The sequence below is a fragment of the Crinia signifera genome, chromosome 1 (genome assembly GCF_055691185.1).
Source record: "Crinia signifera chromosome 1, ASM5569118v1, whole genome shotgun sequence".
Taxonomy (NCBI): Eukaryota; Metazoa; Chordata; class Amphibia; order Anura; family Myobatrachidae; genus Crinia; species Crinia signifera.
This window is the reverse complement of record NC_139217.1, coordinates 129,518,532-129,539,036: the sequence shown is the minus strand read 5'-3', so window position 1 is coordinate 129,539,036 and position 20,505 is coordinate 129,518,532. Positions and strand designations below refer to the sequence as shown.

Here is a 20,505-nt window from a genome sequence, read left to right as displayed (position 1 = left end):
GTGGCGAGCGGACACGGAATACATGTAAAGTAATCCGCGTCCCCTAGCCACGCTTCGGGCTCGCCACACTATATAAAACCAACTCCACATCGACGTGGATAGTGGGGGTATGAAAAGGTCGGGAGGACGCGTTCCGCCGCCGCTCGCCACACTTTGGGGTGGCGTGGATAGTGTGGGGGGTCAGTGAAACCTCATTGTATGTCATACAAGTGTATAGCTAATGGCATGGCATCGCACCCTATAAAATCGCATGCGATTTTGTGGGCGGTGCGATCCGATCCCCTGGGGTCAACAGAGCAGTGAATAAATTACATTAAAAAAATCGCATCGCATGGCGTCTAAAATGGCCCATGAGATGCAATGCGATTTTACTACAGAGAATAGACCTGTACGCTTACAGCGTACTGGCGCCCTGCTTGGAAACAAGTACACACTTAACTTTATCCAGAAGTGTCAGATAAGCTCTCATCCCTCACAAACAGGGAGTCTGCCTTAAGTGTTATTCTGAATCCAAGTATTGCTGTCCTGTGTCCTGATCAGTCATAGGAGTTGAAATTACAGTGATACCACACATGAATGCAGCATACGGCATGAGGTTCTCCAAGGTGAAATGTTTGATTCTGCTCTAACAATATACTGAAATAGGCTTTCTTACCTATTAATAAGAGCTGTACAGAGTCAGAGTTCTACCAGGCTGGGAAGGGAACAGCGTACTGCCATCCCACTGTGCTCTTGTTGGCGTTAGTAGGTGAGCACTGGTGTCCATACACAGCAATACCAACAGTTCAATATATAACAATGTGAATTATACTCATGAATTCCGAAAAAAAAAAAATTCTGATTTTATATGAAAGACATTACAACACAATGAGAGCATATTTTTATGAAGACACTACTTCAACTCATGGACTTCTTTTAGGGGCTCCAACAGATATCCATGTCTGGGAAGGCCACACCCACACAAAATAAAGCTACTTCAAAGTGATGTTATTAAGGTCATAGTTACACCTTACCAAGCCCATTAATGAAGAAAAATCATTAATACATCCTTTTAAACATTTGCATGCAATATGCATTGCTAAACAGACTCCAAAATGGGGGAACATTTCTGTCTTATTTAAGGCAAGTCTATAACAACCTGTGGGAGAGAAATGCATCATTAAGTGTTCTGCTGCAGATACGGACACTAAATTGCATCTCTGAAGAGTTGATAATCATGCAGGCAAGTAGCCTATCAGTATGTCCTCTCAGGAGGACATAATGCAGTGGGGTCACTTCTGCAACTGAGCTCAGACTGAACTTGTACACAGCTCTCTAGGACTCAAGCGGGTGAGAATGGAATTGACCTCATAGCCTTTAAGTGCAGTATTTATCAAGACAGATTAGCACACAATGGGGGTGATTTAGTTTGGCTCGGTATGTAACGTAAATTTGCTGCTTATCGAGCTATTAAATGCCACCAGCCGGGCGAGCAACTGCTGCCCCCTCCACTGACCAAATATACGCTCTATGGGAATGTACATTCTGACACATAAATTTGCATGCGAGCATACGTGGGAGAACTTATTCGATGGCCGCCGACCTTTGAATGATTTTTTTTTCCCATTCGCAAATAAAAGTCAGTCACCCTATAAGTCAAACTCACTTTAGGGTGAAACTTAATAGGAAGTGAGAGATTTGGTGAGAAATTGTGGCACCCTGCAGCGGGTCCCACTACCCAGGGCGTGTGGCGCTGATCCCACCGCAGAGAGGGGGTTAATTACCCTCCCCATCACTGCGGGTGGGACTTCCCCAGGTGATGGACGGGGAGAAGGAGCCTGGCCGGGATTGGATAGCGGGAAAGGCGTGAAGTGTGAGCGGAAGGAGGAGGAAGCAGAAAGTGTGGCAGGGGTCACCGGCTGGTGCGTGGAAAGGACGGACTGAGAGGAAGAGGAGTGACGTGCAGCCCGGGAGGATGGTGCGGCGGCAGGAGCAGCGTGCAGCCCAGAGAAGCCAGCAGACGAAGCGGTGAGTGACAGCTCCCTCTCGGCACCATTGACGCGTCCCCTCGCAGCGCCGCACACCAACCAGAACCCCCCGGCCTCCTGCCCAGGCAAGCACCTGGCCGCACAGGGGCTGCAGGTGCTAGGCAACGGAGAGGAGAAGGGAACCACGTGAAGAGGCTGACAGGGAGGAGCAGCAGCCTGGAGCAGAAGCCCAGAGGTGGCTGGAAAGTCCCGGCTGGAGTCTACCCCCGGCAGGAAGCTTCTTCTACTGGGCAATATCTGCAGAACCGTTAGTTTGGCCCTGGTGGCCACCATTTGGTATCAACATAGAGTATCTTTAGGAGGGGGGGGGGGATCTTGGGACCCCTGACAGTGCAGAAAGGGGCACTCTCCCCTTATTCACAAATAGGAAGCAAGTGTGCAGAAACCGCTGTCCCTACACTAAGGGAACCCTTTAACTTTTCAGTAGTGATCCCGTCGCCGAGTCAAGAACGTACCCAGATACATTGGCCTTAAGTTCTTTATTCAAGTGTTTCCCCCCAGGCTATTGATCCGTAGGAAGGCCTGATTCAAGTGAGACCCAGGCTAGTTATCTGTAGGAAGGCCTGATTCAAGTGAACCCAGGCTACTGATACGTAGGAAGGCCGGGTTCTCCATTAGGGATCTCTTCCCTGGGGAGTTGTACATCCATTCCTTTGCACAGGCCGAGTTCTAGATTCGGGTCCAGGACAGTAATCGGGTACCGGTACCATTAGGTCACACCTTGTTAGGCGTTGTAAACATTGTGGTTATTAGAAGAAGTGAAATTGTGTATTTGGTACGTTAAAGATAACGTTATTGTGGGTTAACCTTGTAAAAGTTGTTTCCCGGGATATGGGGAGTGTCTACTAAGGTTCTGATTCGGTTAAATTGTACCAGAAAGTGCACCATTATTATACAAATCCTGGCATCTTGAAATGATTACCGTGCATTGTGTCATTGATCTTGTGATCTGTTCAAGTACATCTGCTTCCTTGAATCTATATCCCGATTGCTGTCCCATACCCTGAAAAGAAAGACCCTAGTCTGCCCCGTGGGTTCCACAAAATCACCAGTTTTTTTAAAGCGGCAATCATTTACACTTCCAAATCAAACTGGTTTTGCAGTGTAAATGATTGCTGCTTTAAAAAAAACCTGGAGATTTCGTACTAAATCTCTCACTTTCTGAATCTCTCATCCTATTAAATTTCCCCCATATTTTCCTCAGACATGTCCGAGAATGGGGCAGGCGCTGATGCCATATGACCTCAGGCGGCCGCCCTGTGCAGGCTTCAGTGCGCCTGTGTTTGCATGGGAACACCCAGCATTTTTCTGGGCACGCCCAGAAAACGCTGTGCCAGCCCCCTGTCCACCTCCTTCCCTCCCCCCTCTGAGCAAACACCTTGGCAACTATGAAAGTCACTGAAGGGCTTTGCACAGTGGCCTTGCACATTCATATATCCGCAGAGTCGCACCATAGGTCCCTGGACCGAATTTACCTCTTTACAAGCCAACCTGAATCAGGCACAATGTCTAAATTTTTTGCTTTAGCTTTCCTCTTTAGAAATGTTCATCTAAAACCACCTCAAGCTTTAGCTGTGGAAACCAGCAACATATTACCAACAGGTTGTACAAAGTGTGTTTAACAAGTGCTCACGTCTTCTCTTACACACCTCCCAACATGAGGCATCTTAGGCAAACCATTTGTATGCTTTTTCATAGTATGTTATACTGTATGCCTTTTCTACCACCAGTAACATTTAAAAGGATACAATAAGCACCCATGGGTTGGGATCATTTGGTCTATTGCATTATGGTAGAAAGTCATTAGGTCGAATCCATTAGGTCGACATGCTAAAAGGTCGACATGACTCTAGGTCGACATGGGAAAAGGTCGACATGATTCTAGGTCGAAAGGTCATTAGTTCGACAGGTCATTAGTTCGACAAGGTCATTAGTTCGACATTGTCTATGTCGACATTCACAAGGTCGACATGGGGTTTTTCACTGTTTTTTTACCTGAATGTCAACACAGTCGACATGGACACAGTTTAAAGTGCACTGCATCCCCTCGCATCGCTCGCTGCGCTCGCGATGCGTCGGGCACGGTGCCTTGCTACGCTCGGCACACTATTTTATTCTCCCACCACGCCCTAGTGGATGGTAGGGCATGAAATACCGCCTGTTGGCACATGTTGGCTCAAAAAACAGTGAAAAACTCCATGTCGACCTTGTGAATGTCGACATAGACAATGTCGAACTAATGACCTTGTTGAACTAATGACCTTTCAAACTAGAATCATGTCGACCTTTTCCCATGTCGACCTAGAGTCATGTCGACCTTTTAGCATGTCGACCTAATGGATTCGACCTAATGACTGTCGACCATAATGCAGTAGACCAAATGACCGCATCCCGCACCCATAGTTCACCGGATCTGTTCTATGCAACAGAGATCATTGTGACTAACTGGAAAACTGTGTGATAAGAACATGCCACAGTATACTTATATTGTGTCTTACATGCCTGTCACAAGCCACTGGGGAACTCTGGGATTACAGAACTTTCTCATACACCTAGTCTTAACACGCCATGTAGCGTGAGTGAGCTGTGACACCCAACTTCTTTGCGAACATACATTTTAGTCTACATCAGTGTTCAATTGCTGTAGCCACTGCATTATATCACTTGATATACAGACTTAGGGGGGTATTCAATCTTCGGGTCACGGCAGACGAGCTTGCTCGCCCGCCGTGACCCAGTCCTGTTCTCAGTCAGCTCGACCGAGAACATGCAGGCGGGATTCAATGTCCCGCCTGCAGCGGGACGAGAAGGGGGCGTGGCCACGAGTTGCGGCCGGGAAGTGACGAGCTGCAGCCGGCTGCTCGTCACTTCCGGCTGTTCTCGGCAGAACGAGCCCGACAGCTAGAGATGTCGGGCTCGTTCTGCCAGGAAACCCTGTTCAATGCTGTCGGGGAAGACAGCATTGAATAGGGCCCGTCGAGCATCTCCCCCACGGGAGATGCTCGATGGCGATTGAATATCCCCCTTAGACTCCGTCGCACACAGATGTACAAGTGACGCGTATCATATGAATCACTGCAGTCATGTGAAGGGTAGCACTATTTCAACTGAGAGGTACAGTCACACAAAAAATTATGGTCTTTGAGGAAATATATTTGGGAAAATGTGTACGTAGCATTAATTAGTATACCCCATACTGCATTTTAAAGCTATGGCACAAATGAGGTCGTACACTTTTAAGATTGTAATATTTACATTACAATTATATTATTCTACCATAATGTAAAACTGCAACCTCAATAAATATCTTGCTCAATGTGTTATTAGAGCAGCAGAGGATACATTACGGTTATCTGTGTTAGCACACATTGACCAGAAGGCCTATACAATTATAAGCAAATTCTATAAAATTACAATAAGTTGTAAAATGAAACAAACAATATTTTAACACAAAATTTACAATATCTTTTATAAATTCACATATTAACTGGCATTAAATATGTATCTAAAATGATCATTGCAGTAGCCTTAAACAAGAAGATTTAATTATTATATAAAAGAATGACCAGAACAAAACAAAACTTCATTTTTAAAGAAAACGGTCTTGTTGTCCAACAGTGCACCTCTCTATCATCTGCAATTCACAACCATATGCCCAGGCTATCACATGTGTATCAGTAAAATGGTCAGTCACTGTTGCTCCATACTGTATGCCAAATCCTAAACATCTCAAAAATGCAATGATTCAAAGACTAAGGGGGGTATTCAATGTCAGGGGCACGGCTGTCGAGCTAGCGCGACAGCCGTGCCCCTGTCCCGTTCTCGGTCAGCTCGCCTGGAGCTCGGCAGTCGGGATTCAATGTCCCGGCCGCCGAGCGGCGAGAAGGGGGCGTGGCCGCGAGTTAATGACGGAAATAGACGAGCTCCGGCCGAGAGCTCGCCTATTTCCGGCTTTTCTCGGCAGAACGAGCCTGACAGTTTGTGATGTCGGGCTCGTTCTGCGCAAAACCCCTGTTCAATGCTGTCGGGGAAGACAGCATTGAATAGGGCCCCGCAGCCATCTCCCCCGTCGGGATATGGCTGCGGGAGCTCGAATGACATTGCATACCCCCCTAAAACAGGGAGGATTAAAAAAAAGCAGGTGACAGGTGAGGTCTGAGTATTTGGTTCAAGCACTGGCCAATCAAGTGCTGTCATCACTACACACCTTCCATTCTATGTTCTGTGTTCCTACAGTGCCACCATGACACTTTGCAGTGAAGATCCCAGGGAAAGACCACCAAGCACAACTGTTCCAGAAGTAGACAGACAATTTCTCGAATATGTTGTTTAAACAAACCTTGCAGCAGATTAAATACTACGTAAACGCTTAAGACCTAAACAAATACTGCACCCATGTGTTTTGACAAACGACAAAGGGACATGTCTTTTACACTGAAACATTTGATCACCACAAATCATAGAGATTTTATACCTGTCCTTCAATTTGATGTTTCATGCCCAAACAAGAATCCAGCATGATCTGTTAGACCAATAATAAAACAGTCAAGTTTCTTAAGTTAAGGTTACGCAATTTGAAAAGCAGGCTTCCGCCATGGTAAGAAAAAATATACCTGCATATAAGATACAAGAACCTCAACTTAAAAAACTATTTATTAAATGACATACAAAACCAATACATAGTCACGGGCTGCCTTGCAGTACAGGGAAATGCAATGCGTTTGGAAAAAGACCACTGTTGGCATATTCTAACCTGAATGTGTGAACCTGACATGTAAACAGTAACAGCAAGAAATATTTTGAGGCTGTATATGAAACAGGTACATTCACGGGAAAAAAGCATCTCCCCTTCTCCAGTGCTAAACATAAATGTATATAAGCAGGAGAGATGCTAACCTGCATTAAACAATTAAACAAACATTTTAGCCCACTGCAAACATTTTACATTTACCAAAGTGTATTGGTAAATGAATAGTAAAAATTGAAAAAGTTCAGTAAACAATACAGTCTGGCTTACACCAGAAATAAACATTTAATTTATATCACAATGAGACATCAGAGGATTAGTACATATCAATCCTGTTTCCATCTAAAATCACAGAAGATGCACATGTTGTCATACAAAATCAATTATCGCCTTATCCTAGTAAGGTAATGTTTTAGCTGGTTATGTAATCAGTTGACTTGGGAACTAACTTTCCATGATGTATGATACTTGCAAATATCTTATTATTTATATCTCCTTAAGCGAGAGATTGTTCCTCAAATCGCACCAAATAGCCTTATTCAGTGTGCCAGACTTTACAACTTAAGCCACATCAAAACACTAAACCTAGTGCTTAAAAGAAAAACACTAAACATGAGCCACAAAACTGAGGAAAAAGTGGAATAGAGGTAAAAGTACATAAACTAGGATAAAAGGGCAAAAGACAGGTACAGTAAAGTGACTTATTCATCCTTATGCTTTATATGCATCTTTATAACAATTACTCTGAAACAAAAAACATATTTTAAGTACCTAATATATATGAACTAAGGTGCACATTTGTTGAAAGAGAAGTAAAATGAACCCTTTATGACTCCTCATCCATTAACCCCTTCCCGACATTTGACGTACATTTACGTCATGGTCGGGAAGCACTTCCCGACACATGGCGTAAATGTACGTCATGGATTTAAACTGTCACCGCGTCTATAGACGCGGTGACAGTTTCAACATGTCTGCTGTCCCTGACAGCAGACATGTCCGTGCATGCCCAGGGGGGGCTGCGATGCCGCCCCCCCGTCGGCGATCGCTGTGATTGGCTGTTCAGTGTGAACAGCCATTCACAGCGTTTTCCTGTGTCACCGGCGAATAACGTTCGCCGGTGACACAGGATCGGAGGTGATTGGTGCTGTAAAGTACAGCACCAATCACCGCGGGGTGTAAGGGTGACACTGGTGTCACCCCACCTCACCCCGCCCGCCCCCAAAGGCCGTGATTGGTTCGTCGGACCGACGGACCAATCACAGCCATGGAGGGGGGTTTAAACTAACGGTGACTGCACTGCAGACGCCATTCCGGTCTGGAATAGCGTGCAGTGCGGTCACCGTGCCACCTGCCGCCATATACTGACCAGAACCTTGCTCCATACTTACCTGATCACTGCTTCATCGCTGCTTGATCACTGCTTGATCTGTGCCTAGTAGTGTGCTGGATGCTTCCTGGATCCTGTTGCTACTTGTGCCTTCCTGTGCTGTGAAATTGTGCTGCTGCAGTGTAATAGCTAGATAGAGAGATAGATAGAGAGATAGAGAGAGATAGAGAGAGATAGAGAGAGAGATAGTGTCAGAGAGTGCTATATTTTGTGCTGCTGCAGTGTGATATAGTTATAGATAGAGAGAGAGAGATAGAGAGATAGAGAGAGATAGAGAGAGAGAGATAGATAGAGAGGCCTAGTGACAGAGTGCTATATTTTGTGCTGCTGCAGTGTGATAGTTATAGAGAGATAGAGAGAGATAGAGAGAGAGAGATAGAGAGAGATAGTGACAGATTGTGCTATATATTTTTTATATAACTGACTGCTGCCCCCTCCTTTTGTGCTGATCAGTATAAATTAACTGATCAGCAACTTTTTGGGGGCGCAGGTTTTTTTTTATATATAGATATACCTGTCAGTGCTGCTGCTGTAGTGTCATAGAGTGATAGATAGTGATAGATAGTGAGAGATAGAGAGAGATAGAGAGAGATAGTGACAGAGAGTGATAGAGAGTGTATATTTTGTGTCTGCTACCCCCCCTTTTTGGGGGTGCAGGTTTTTTAGTGTCCTAGAGTGATAGATAGTGAGAGATAGTGACAGAGAGTGATAGAGAGTGACAGAGAGTGCTAAATTTTGTGTCTGCTGCCCCCGCCTTTTGTGCTGATCACTATATCTGAGGTGATCAGCAACTTTTTTGGGGGTGCAGAGGTTTTTTTTTTTTATATATATACCTGTCAGTTGCACCAAAGGTTGTGCACCTGCTGCACCTCACTGGTAATCAGTGTCGCATCACTGATCACCTTTTTTTTTTTTTGTGAGTGCTGTGGGGTCTTTTTTTAATTTTTTTTTTACACACACTGTGATTTTGTGGGTGTCCTGTGGCCACTGTGCGCTGATCAGTGACGTACATCACTGATCAGCTTTTTCGGCACAGGGTTGATCTATTTTTTTTTTTTTTTGATCAAATTCCTGTTGCCTTTGAGCGCTGTTCAGTGACAGACGTTACTGACCAACATCTGTGCTCAATTTTTGGCGCAGGACCTTTTTTTTTTTTTTTTTTAACCCCTTCAATTTTTTATTTTTAACCCCTTCATTTTTTTTTTTTTTTATTGGTATAAAGTAATTTTTTTTTTTCTGCACTACATACACACTACATATCCCCCGGGTTGAAATAAAGTTTGTACCCCCCCCTACACTATACACGTGTTGAAACATTTCACTACCAGTAACACAAAAATAAAAATGGCATCCCAAATGTCCTCCCAAATGTCCTCCCAAATGTCATCACAGTCATCCAGAAGAATGTATTCAGCGGAGGAGGCATATGCCCTGCTTGCTTCTGACTCTGACACAGCCAGTGATGCAAGCGGGGAATTTGAAGGATTCGCCTTAAGCTCCTCTTCCTCCTCTGATGATGAGGGACCCCCTCAAAGACGCCCCCGTAGAGCAGCTGAGACCCCCCCCCCAACAATTGATCTCGTATGGACCCCACCACCAGACAATTTTGAGCCCCAGGTTCCTGAGTTTTTGGCCATGCCAGGAATCCAATTTGATTCCACAGGTCTCAGAGAAATTGACTTTTTCAAATTATTTTTCTCTGATGATTTTGTAAATTTAATGGTGGACCAAACTAATTTATATGCCCAGCAGTTTATTGCTCAAAACCCCACGTCATCATTTGCTAGGTGGACCCCTGTAGATGCAGTAGAGATGATGACGTTTTGGGGTCTGGTGTTTCATATGGGCATAGTAAAAAAGCCAGAAATTAGGCAATATTGGAGTACAGATGTTCTGTACAGTACTCCATTTTACCGTATGGCCATGACCCGGACTCGATTTGAGACAATTCTTAAATTTATACATTACACCGATAATGCACAGTGCCCACCCAGAGATGATCCCACCTTTGACCGGCTATTCAAAGTCAGGCCGGTCATTGATCATTTCAGTGCCAAATTTGAAGAGGTGTACATCCCTGAAAAATTTATTTGTATCGACGAGTCCCTTATACATTTTAAAGGAAGGGTTAAATTCCGCCAGTACCTTCCCAGTAAGAGGGCAAGGTATGGCATAAAAATGTATAAACTGTGTGAAAGCACCTCAGGGTACACCCACAGGTTTAGGGTTTATGAAGGGAAGGATTCAAGAATTGAACCGCCAGAATGCCCCCCCTCCCTCGTAGGTGTTAGTGGGAAAATTGTCTGGGATTTAGTGCACCCCTTCCTGGATAAAGGTTATCACCTCTATGTGGATAACTTTTACACTAGCATCCCCCTGTTTAAGGCCCTTGGTTCAAGAGGTACAGCAGCTTGCGGTACTGTGCGCAAGAACCAAAGAGGCCTCCCAAAAACGCACATTGCCCAAGTAATGAGAAGGGGTGAAAGCAGGGGAATATGCAACGAAAATATGTTGTTGGTCAAATATAAGGACAAGAGGGATGTCCTTATACTGACAACAATTCACGGAGACAGTACCACCTCCGTCCCTGTACGAGGTACCAGTACCCACACCTCAAAACCTAATTGTATCCTGGATTACAATAGGTACATGGGCGGAGTGGATCTTTCAGATCAGGTACTGAAGCCGTACAGTGCCCTGCGGAAAACAAAAATCTGGTACAAGAAGGTGGCCGTGTATATCATCCAGATGGCACTGTATAACGCTTACGTGCTATTCCGTTCTACCGGCCAGAGGGGGACATTTATGCACTTTCAAGAGGAAGTCATAAAGGGCCTAATATTTGGGAACCAGCAGGCAGAGGGCCCCAGTACTTCTAGTACTGGCCCCCGTATTGTACCAGGGCAGCATTTTCCTGATGAAATCCCCTCCACTGGAAAAAAGGGCAGGACACAAAAAAGGTGCAAAGTTTGCTATAAAAAGGGAATAAGAAAGCAAACTATTTTCCAGTGTGACACTTGCCCCGACAAACCCGGCCTATGTATAAAGGAGTGTTTTAAAATATACCACACATCTATGGAATATTAGGTTCATAATTTCACCGTGCTTCGGGGGTCTTGCTAATGCCACATAGCACCCACCATTCATTCCACCAGAATCTGAGCCGCAAAATCCAAAAATCACTCCTTTCCTTCTGAGTCCTGCCATGCACCCAACTGGTATTTTTTGGTCACATGTGAGGCATTGCCGTACTCGGGAGAAATTGGGGCACAGATTTTGGGGTGCTTTGTCTCCTTCATTCCTTGTGAAAATGAAAAATTTTGAGCCAGAACTGCATTTTTGTGTAAAAAAATGTAATTTTTCATGTTCACTGCCCAGTTTTATCAAAATTGGTGAAACCCCTGGGGGTTTGAAATGTACACTATACCCCTAGATGAATTCCCTGAGGGGTGTAGTTTGCAAAATGGGGTCACTTGTGGGGGGGTTCCACTGTATTGGTGCTTTGGGGGTCTTGCTAATGCGACATAGCACCCACCATCATTCCACCAGAATTTGTGCTGCAAAATCCAAATATCACTCCTTCCCTTCTGAGTCCTGCCACTTTTTGGTCACACATGAGGCATTGCCGTACTCGGGAGAAATTGGGGCACAGATTTTGGGGTGCTTTGTCTCCTTCATTCCTTCTGAAAATGAAAAATTTTGAGCCAGAACTGCATTTTTGGGTAAAAAAATGTAATTTTTCATTTTCACTGCCCACTTGTATCAAAATTGGTGAAACCCCTGGGGGTTTGAAATGTACACTATACCCCTAGATGAATTCCCTGAGGGGTGTAGTTTGCAAAATGGGGTGACTTGTGGGGGGGTTCCACTGTATTGGTGCAACATAGCACCCACCATTCATTCCACCAGAATCTGTGCTGCAAAATCTAAAAATCACTCCTTCCCTTCTGAGTCCTGCCATGCACCCAACTGGTATTTTTTGGTCACATGTGAGGCATTGCCGTACTCGGGAGAAATTGGGGCACAGATTTTGGGGTGCTTTTTCTCCTTCATACCTTCTGAAAATGAAAAATTTTGAGCCAGAACTGCATTTTTGTGTAAAAAATGTAATTTTTCATTTTCACTGCCCACTTGTATCAAAATTGGTGAAACCCCTGGGGGTTTGAAATGTACACTATACCCCTAGATGAATTCCCTGAGGGGTGTAGTTTTCAAAATGGGGTGACTTGTGGGGGGGTTCCACTGTATTGGTGCTTGGGGGGTCTTGCTAATGCGACATAGCACCCACCAAAATTCCACCAGAATCTGAGCTGCAAAATCCAAAAATCACTCCTTCCCTTCTGAGTCCTGCCATGCACCCAAATGGTATTTTTTGGTCACATGTGAGGCATTGCCGTACTCGGGAGAAATTGGGGCACAGATTTTGGGGTGCTTTGTCTCCTTCATACCTTCTGAAAATGAAAAATTTTGAGCCAGAACTGCATTTTTGTGTAAAAAATGTAATTTTTCATTTTCACTGCCCACTTGTATCAAAATTGGTGAAACCCCTGGGGGTTTTAAATGTACACTATACCCCTAGATGAATTCCCTGAGGGGTGTAGTTTGCAAAATGGGGTCACTTGTGGGGGGGTTCCACTGTATTGGTGCTTGGGGGGTCTTGCTAATGCGACATAGCACCCACCAAAATTCCACCAGAATCTGAGCTGCAAAATCCAAAAATCACTCCTTCCCTTTTGAGTCCTGCCATGCACCCAACTGGTATTTTTTGGTCACATGTGAGGCATTGCCGTACTCGGGAGAAATTGGGGCACAGATTTTGGGGTGCTTTTTCTCCTTCATACCTTCTGAAAATGAAAAATTTTGAGCCAGAACTGCATTTTTGTGTAAAAAATGTAATTTTTCATGTTCACTGCCCACTTGTATCAAAATTGGTGAAACCCCTGGGGGTTTGAAATGTACACTATACCCCTAGATGAATTCCCTGAGGGGTGTAGTTTGCAAAATGGGGTCACTTGTGGGGGGGTTCCACTGTATTGGTGCTTGGGGGGTCTTGCTAATGCGACATAGCACCCACCAAAATTCCACCAGAATCTGAGCTGCAAAATCCAAAAATCACTCCTTCCCTTCTGAGTCCTGCCATGCACCCAAATGGTATTTTTTGGTCACATGTGAGGCATTGCCGTACTCGGGAGAAATTGGGGCACAGATTTTGGGGTGCTTTGTCTCCTTCATACCTTCTGAAAATGAAAAATTTTGAGCCAGAACTGCATTTTTGTGTAAAAAAATGTAATTTTTCATTTTCACTGCCCACTTGTATCAAAATTGGTGAAACCCCTGGGGGTTTGAAATGTACACTATACCCCTAGATGAATTCCCTGAGGGGTGTACTTTGCAAAATGGGGTGACTTGTGGGGGGGTTCCACTGTATTGGTGCAACATAGCACCCACCATTCATTCCACCAAAATCTGTGCTGCAAAATCCAAAAATCACTCCTTCCGTTCTGAGTCCTGCCATGCACCCAACTGGTATTTTTTGGTCACATGAGGCATTTCCGTACTCGGGAGAAATTGGGGCACAGATTTTGGGGTGCTTTTTCTCCTTCATACCTTCTGAAAATGAAAAATTTTGAGCCAGAACTGCATTTTTGTGTAAAAAAATGTAATTTTTCATTTTCACTGCCCACTTGTATCAAAATTGGTGAAACCCCTGGGGGTTTGAAATGTACACTATACCCCTAGATGAATTCCCTGAGGGGTGTAGTTTTCAAAATGGGGTGACTTGTGGGGGGGTTCCACTGTATTGGTGCTTGGGGGGTCTTGCTAATGCGACATAGCACCCACCAAAATTCCACCAGAATCTGAGCTGCAAAATCCAAAAATCACTCCTTCCGTTCTGAGTCCTGCCATGCACCCAACTGGTATTTTTTGGTCACATGTGAGGCATTGCCGTACTCGGGAGAAATTGGGGCACAGATTTTGGGGTGCTTTTTCTCCTTCATACCTTCTGAAAATGAAAAATTTCGAGCCAGAACTGCATTTTTGTGTAAAAAATGTAATTTTTCATTTTCACTGCCCACTTGTATCAAAATTGGTGAAACCCCTGGGGGTTTGAAATGTACACTATACCCCTAGATGAATTCCCTGAGGGGTGTAGTTTTCAAAATGGGGTGACTTGTGGGGGGGTTCCACTGTATTGGTGCTTGGGGGGTCTTGCTAATGCGACATAGCACCCACCAAAATTCCACCAGAATCTGAGCCGCAAAATCCAAAAATCACTCCTTCCGTTCTGAGTCCTGCCATGCACCCAACTGGTATTTTTTGGTCACATGTGAGGCATTTCCGTACTCGGGAGAAATTGGGGCACATATTTTGGGGTGCTTTTTCTCCTTCATACCTTCTGAAAATGAAAAATTTTGAGCCAGAACTGCATTTTTGTGTAAAAAAATGTAATTTTTCATTTTCACTGCCCACTTGTATCAAAATTGGTGAAACCCCTGGGGGTTTGAAATGTACACTATACCCCTAGATGAATTCCCTGAGGGGTGTAGTTTGCAAAATGGGGTCACTTGTGGGGGGGTTCCACTGTATTGGTGCTTTGGGGGTCTTGCTAATGCGACATAGCACCCACCAAAATTCCACCAGAATCTGAGCTGCAAAATCCAAAAATCACTCCTTCCCTTCTGAGTCCTGCCATGCACCCAACTGGTATTTTTTGGTCACATGTGAGGCATTGCCGTACTCGGGAGAAATTGGGGCACAGATTTTGGGGTGCTTTGTCTCCTTCATACCTTCTGAAAATGACAAATTTGGAGCCAGAACTGTATTTTTGTTAAAAAAAAATAATTTTTCATTTTCACTGCCCAGTTGTACCACAATTGGTGAAACCCCTGGGGGTTTGAAATGTACACTATACCCCTAGATGAATTCCCTGAGGGGTGTAGTTTGCAAAATGGGGTCACTTGTGGGGGGGGTCCTAACTTTTAGCATCTTATGGTGCCTAGAAACCTACATGGTGCCTAAAAAATAATCTCATAAAAAGGAGGCTCCAAAATCAAGTAGGTGCTCCTTCTATTATGAAGCCTGTGGTTTGGTCACCGTGCACACTAGGGCCACATATAGGATATTTATGAAAACAAAAGAATTGGGGGAATCAATTTTCAGTCACATTTCTCTAGTAAAATGTACTGTGTTCCTTAGAAAAATGTATTAAAATTGCAAATCTGCAAAAAAAAAGAAATTTTGAAATTTCACCTACACTTTGTTTTAATTCCTGTGAAACACCTAAAGGGTTAACAAACTTCCAAAATGCTGTTTTGAATACTGTGAGGGGTGCAGTTTTTGAAATGGCATCATTTATGGGGGTGTCTCACATACAAGTCCCTCAAAGTCACATCAGAACTGAACTGGTCCCTAAAAAAATCAGTGTTTGAAATTTTCTTGAAAATTTGAGAATTTGCTATTCATATTGTAAGCCTCCTAGTGTCCCAAAAAATTAAAAGGAAGTTAAAATAATGATGTCAACATAAAGTAGACATATGGTCTATGTTAGTTATTCACTATTTTGAGTGGTAAGATTATTTGTCTCACAAGCAGAAAATTTAACATTTTGCAAATCGCTAAATTTTCCATTTTTTCACGATATTTTGGTATTTTTCACAAAAAAACACAGACTGTATCGACCCAAATTTACCACTAATTTGAAGTACAATGTGTCACGAAAAAACAATCTCAAAATCACTGGGATAAGTAAAAGCAAAAAAAAGTTATCCCCACTTAAGTGAGACATGTCAGATTTGAAAAAAAGGGCTCTGTCAGGAACGCAAAAACTGGCTCTGTCAGGAAGGGGTTAAAATGGACATTATAAAAAAATCTGTACTCTTTACTTAGAAGGGCGCCCACGATTTTGATCGTGGGCATCGTTAGTAAAAAATCTCGGGCATCTCGGGCATTAAATGCACTAAAAAATCGGGTGCGATCAACCGACGAGATGCCCGAGATTTCCCATAGGGAACAATGTTAAATGTCTCAATTGACCCAATTTTCCTGTTCAATGCCTCAATTGACCCGATTTTTCCATAGGAAACAATGTTAAATGGGCCACAGAGGCCAAATAGGCACCCTGAAGTGTATAATGGCCACCCGAATTGTTAACGCCACCCCACGATCAACGTCAACCCGATGCGTGGCGAGCGCAGCGAGCCACCGAGCCCGAAGCGTGGCGAGCCCCGCGAGGGTACGCGGACAGCTGTGAAGCCCGCGAGGGGACGCGGATACCTGTGAAGGTATCCGCGTCCCCTCGCGGGGCGCGCTGCGCTCGCCACGCTTCGGGCTCGCCACACTTTCTATTCTCAACTCCATGCCGACGTGGATAGTCGGGGTATGAAAAGGTCGTAGGACGCGTACCGCAGCCCCTCGCGGGCTCGCTGCGCTCGCCACGCTTCGGGTTGACGTTGATCGTGGGGTGGCGTTAACAATTCGGGTGGCCATTATTCACTTCAGGGTGCCTATTTGGCCTCTGTGGCCCATTTAACATTGTTTCCTATGGAAAAATTGGGTCAATTGAGGCATTGAACAGGAAAATCGGGTCAATTGAGACATTTAACATTGTTCCCTATGGGAAATCTCGGGCATCTCGTCTGTCGCATCGCACCTGATTTTTTAGTGCATTCAATGCCCGAGATGGGCGCCCTTCTAAGTAAAGAGTACCAAAAAATCTATTGTGTAGGCGGCACTGTGATGATGGTTGACACTCCAATGCGAATGTCCAGTGGCGGTCTTTACCTATGGGCTGCAGCCGCCCCGCCCCCCCCCCCCCCCCCCCCCCCCCCGCCAGGTAAAATCCACCACTGTAGTGAAGCCAGATGCAGTCTGTGAGACTGCACTGGCTTCACTGTGATGCAGCGATTGGAAGGAAGTCCGACCTGCCAGTCACCAAGACAGTCCCATTGGGAGGAGTTCCAGGATGCCTTTCTGCGGGCTGCCATGCAATATCGGCAATTGCACAGGCGCAGTACCTATATTGGTACTGCACACACACGCTGGTCCCGGTGCCTGTCATTTGTATTGTACAGGCACTGGGACCAAGATTCCTTCTATGGGCTGTTGCAGAAGCAGCCCATAGAAGCTGGCCGCATGCGCAGTACAGATGTTTGTATAGTCCCGGCACCTATCATAGCACAGGCACCGGGGACCGGGAGGAGAACGGGTCTATGCAGTGGTGTAAAAGAAGGTACGAGCCGCCACTGCGAATGTCTATTTAAATGTATAAAACACCTGTGAACATTTTGTGGCAGATGCTAGAGTATCAAAATATTGAATTCAAACGAATAGCAATGTTTTGGTGTATGGACTACAATGCTTTATGTGCTAAAAATGATATTACAAATTTTTATATTAATATTATGCCACTGCTGTTTCCTCCTTTTTACCAACTGGGTAATAAAGAATAGCTTGCCAAGCATCAAAGGCTGAACTGCATAGAGCAGGGGTGGCTAAAGCTGTCCTCAAGATCTACAAACAGTTCATGTATTTCAGGCAACCTGTGGATCTATAGCAGGAATGAATGCAGCAGGTTTGAAAATGTGACAGTAAGTAATGAGTACCCCTACCTGTGCACCAGCTAGGTGATCTGGAAAATGTGGAGCGTTGGTAGAGCTCTAGGACCGGTTGGGCCAGCCCTGGCATAGAGCGAGTGCTGCATGTTCAGCGGTAAGTGCACTGTAATTAGATGCATGGCAAACTGACTGTGCAGTGTGCGCCAATAGCTCAATGTATTTGTCGGTCTCCTGGTCTAAGTAATCTGAACCAGTAATTTGGTTTTCACCATTGCACAGTCTATGGATATATATATAAAACTAAGCTAATGTGAACAGATATAGTACAAGTATATTGCTTACACAAAGAACATGGTGGATATTGTGTATTTTCAATATACGTTACAATAAATCAAACTGTTTATCTTAACAGTAATAACGGGACAAATACATTATATCCATCGCCACCTCTCATCGTATTATCAGATGTAGTAGTAATTCCGTAGCAGAGGATGAGCTCACTGGTTCATCCTGCAAGGATCAAGCACATATATCATTACAGTTCTAAGATGAAACCATCCCAGTCTCTGGAGATCTGGTGATGTTAGATCAGTGCACATATGGCATTTGTGACAGCTGCAGTCTTGTGCCACAGTCTATTAAACAGACTACACCTGCAGTTCTAAGGCAGCCCCCAAGGCTTTACTTCCTTCAACTGCAGAAGATATAAAATATATCAAGAAGCTAGCATTTCCCAAATAATTTCCCAGTGTTAACATTACAATCGACTCCTTACTACGATCTGGAATAGAAAAAAATAGTCTGGATTAGGCAGCCACAACTGTAACTTCAGAAAACAGTATACTATATAGCCCAATATTAAAATGCAGTTACCTTGTAACCATGACAAAGTCATATACACAAAAAGGTTTGTATATTTCCAGTTCTAATATGTATACCACGCAAAAAAGGAGAAATTCCACTGTGACTTCTTTCTTGCAAAAAATCCCCCATGACCATGATTTTCTAGTGGCTAAAAAGCTTTACACCACTAATGTTTAACATGAGTACAAGTGGAATCTAACAGCTAAGGATACCCAAAGATGGAGTTAGATTTGCTGTAATTTTATATAGTCTCTAAAAATCTTCAGCCGAAAAACAATGCATAGATCCAGTTACCCAGAGCACAGGCGCAAGGTGAGAGTGTTCACTTCTGCTGTGACAGCTGAAATGCATTCAGCTGCTTCAGGTACCACCCTGGTGCTTCTGGGCTATTTTTCCCTGTAGAGTTATGGTCGTATCCGTAGGCCACAGTAAGTTCCTCATCCTGCTCCACAGCTGCAATGGTTCGGATGCATTTGATTGGTCCAAACCGGGGGTGGACAAACCTATAGAAGATTAAAAAATACTACTGTAACACTTGTTTTGCTGTACTAATCAGGTCTAGATTAGGGAACCTTTACTACTTCTTACATCCACTAGGCGGTGTAAGATGCATGACACATTTACCTTTACTCACAGAAGAAAATAGAAAGTCGGAAAGCATTTACTTACACATTTAAAGTAAAGCATTAACATCTATAATCTGTAGCAAAATCATTAAAACTTGGACTTACAGTATAAAGCCACTCCGTTTGCCATCAGAAATTAGGTAAAATGATCAAGACTTCATATCTTAACATCTGTTCACTTCAGAACGGTCAGGTGGTAGAAGGAAGAATTACTTACGTGTCATACATGCAATTAGGGGTGAAGGAGTGGTTGGCCTTGTGTCCCAGTGATGCACAATATTTGTAAGTCATATTGTAAGGCTCTGGTACATCGATTACAGTTTCATCATCTAAAGAAATTGTGTTGCCATTCAAAGACCAATCTCTACTGTCAACCTATTGATAAAACCAGAAAGAAAAAAAAATAATCAGGACATTTATTAAGTCCCCTTAATCATGTGAATCATAAAAATGTGGTGCTGTATTTATCCAAGCTTTACCTAGTATTTCAGGATTATGCTGTAAGGTGCAAATTTACTAAACTTTAGGTTCACAAAGCGGCAATGATCAACTGCTTGGACGTTGATATCATTTTAAATTACTGCTCCCTGATCTCGGGGGATATTATAAAATCCAACATTTTGTAAATTTGCACAGAAGTGTGTTTTTTCCCCCCATCATTTCCAAGGCATCTTCCTACGCCAGACCCTGCTAAATAATGTGTTTTAAAAATGTATTACCTTATGGACTGGATTCTAAGGGCAGTATTCAATGTGTAGAATCGTGCTGTGCAGCGAATCCTGTTTAGGATTCGCTGCACAGTCGCCGTGTTCCGGTGGGCTGGAGCCTTCGCTGCCAGCCCTCGCTGACACAGTATTCAATGCCACAGGGGCTCGCTGCCCCTGACGGCAAATGTTAACCCCTGCGGCAGACGCCGCAGCAGGCAGGGAGATGGAAGTCTCCCTGCCTGCCCCAGAATGTATGTGGGGGGTAGGATAGCTCCCCGGGACCCAGGCAGCACAAGCTGCCCCCCTTGAGAGCCATCAGGGGACCTGGGAATTCACTGCTCCTGATTGTGCATATGTAATGATCGGGAGCAGTGAATATATGAATATGTAATGAGCGGCTCTCGGCCCCCTGCTAGCTGCTATGTGTAAAAAAAAATATATTTTTAAATTAAATATATATTCATGTGCTGTAAGCACATGAACAATAGCATGCCCCTTCACAGAATAAAATTCCTGATTTTTTGACACCAACAAAAAAAACAAAAAACATTATTTTAAAAGTTCACATTCCACTTCACCATGAAAAGATG

General features: G+C 44.1%; 1 protein-coding gene across 2 annotated transcripts in view; it reads right to left on the bottom strand.

Moving 5' to 3' along the window:
- Positions 1 to 18,068: 18,068 nt before the first annotated feature.
- Positions 18,069 to 20,505, bottom strand: part of SETD7 (SET domain containing 7, histone lysine methyltransferase) — a 28,942-nt gene continuing 26,505 nt past the window's right edge. The window contains exons 7-8 of one of the 2 annotated variants that reach the window (XM_083173476.1): positions 19,426 to 19,583; positions 18,069 to 19,085 (exon numbers count right to left, since the gene is read on the bottom strand). In XM_083173476.1, the coding sequence (XP_083029602.1) occupies positions 18,905 to 19,085; positions 19,426 to 19,583 (339 nt within the window). In that variant the 3' untranslated portion in view covers positions 18,069 to 18,904. Of the gene's footprint in view, positions 19,086 to 19,425; positions 19,584 to 20,505 lie in introns of those variants that run through there. The other variant, XR_014470423.1, reaches the window with a different exon arrangement.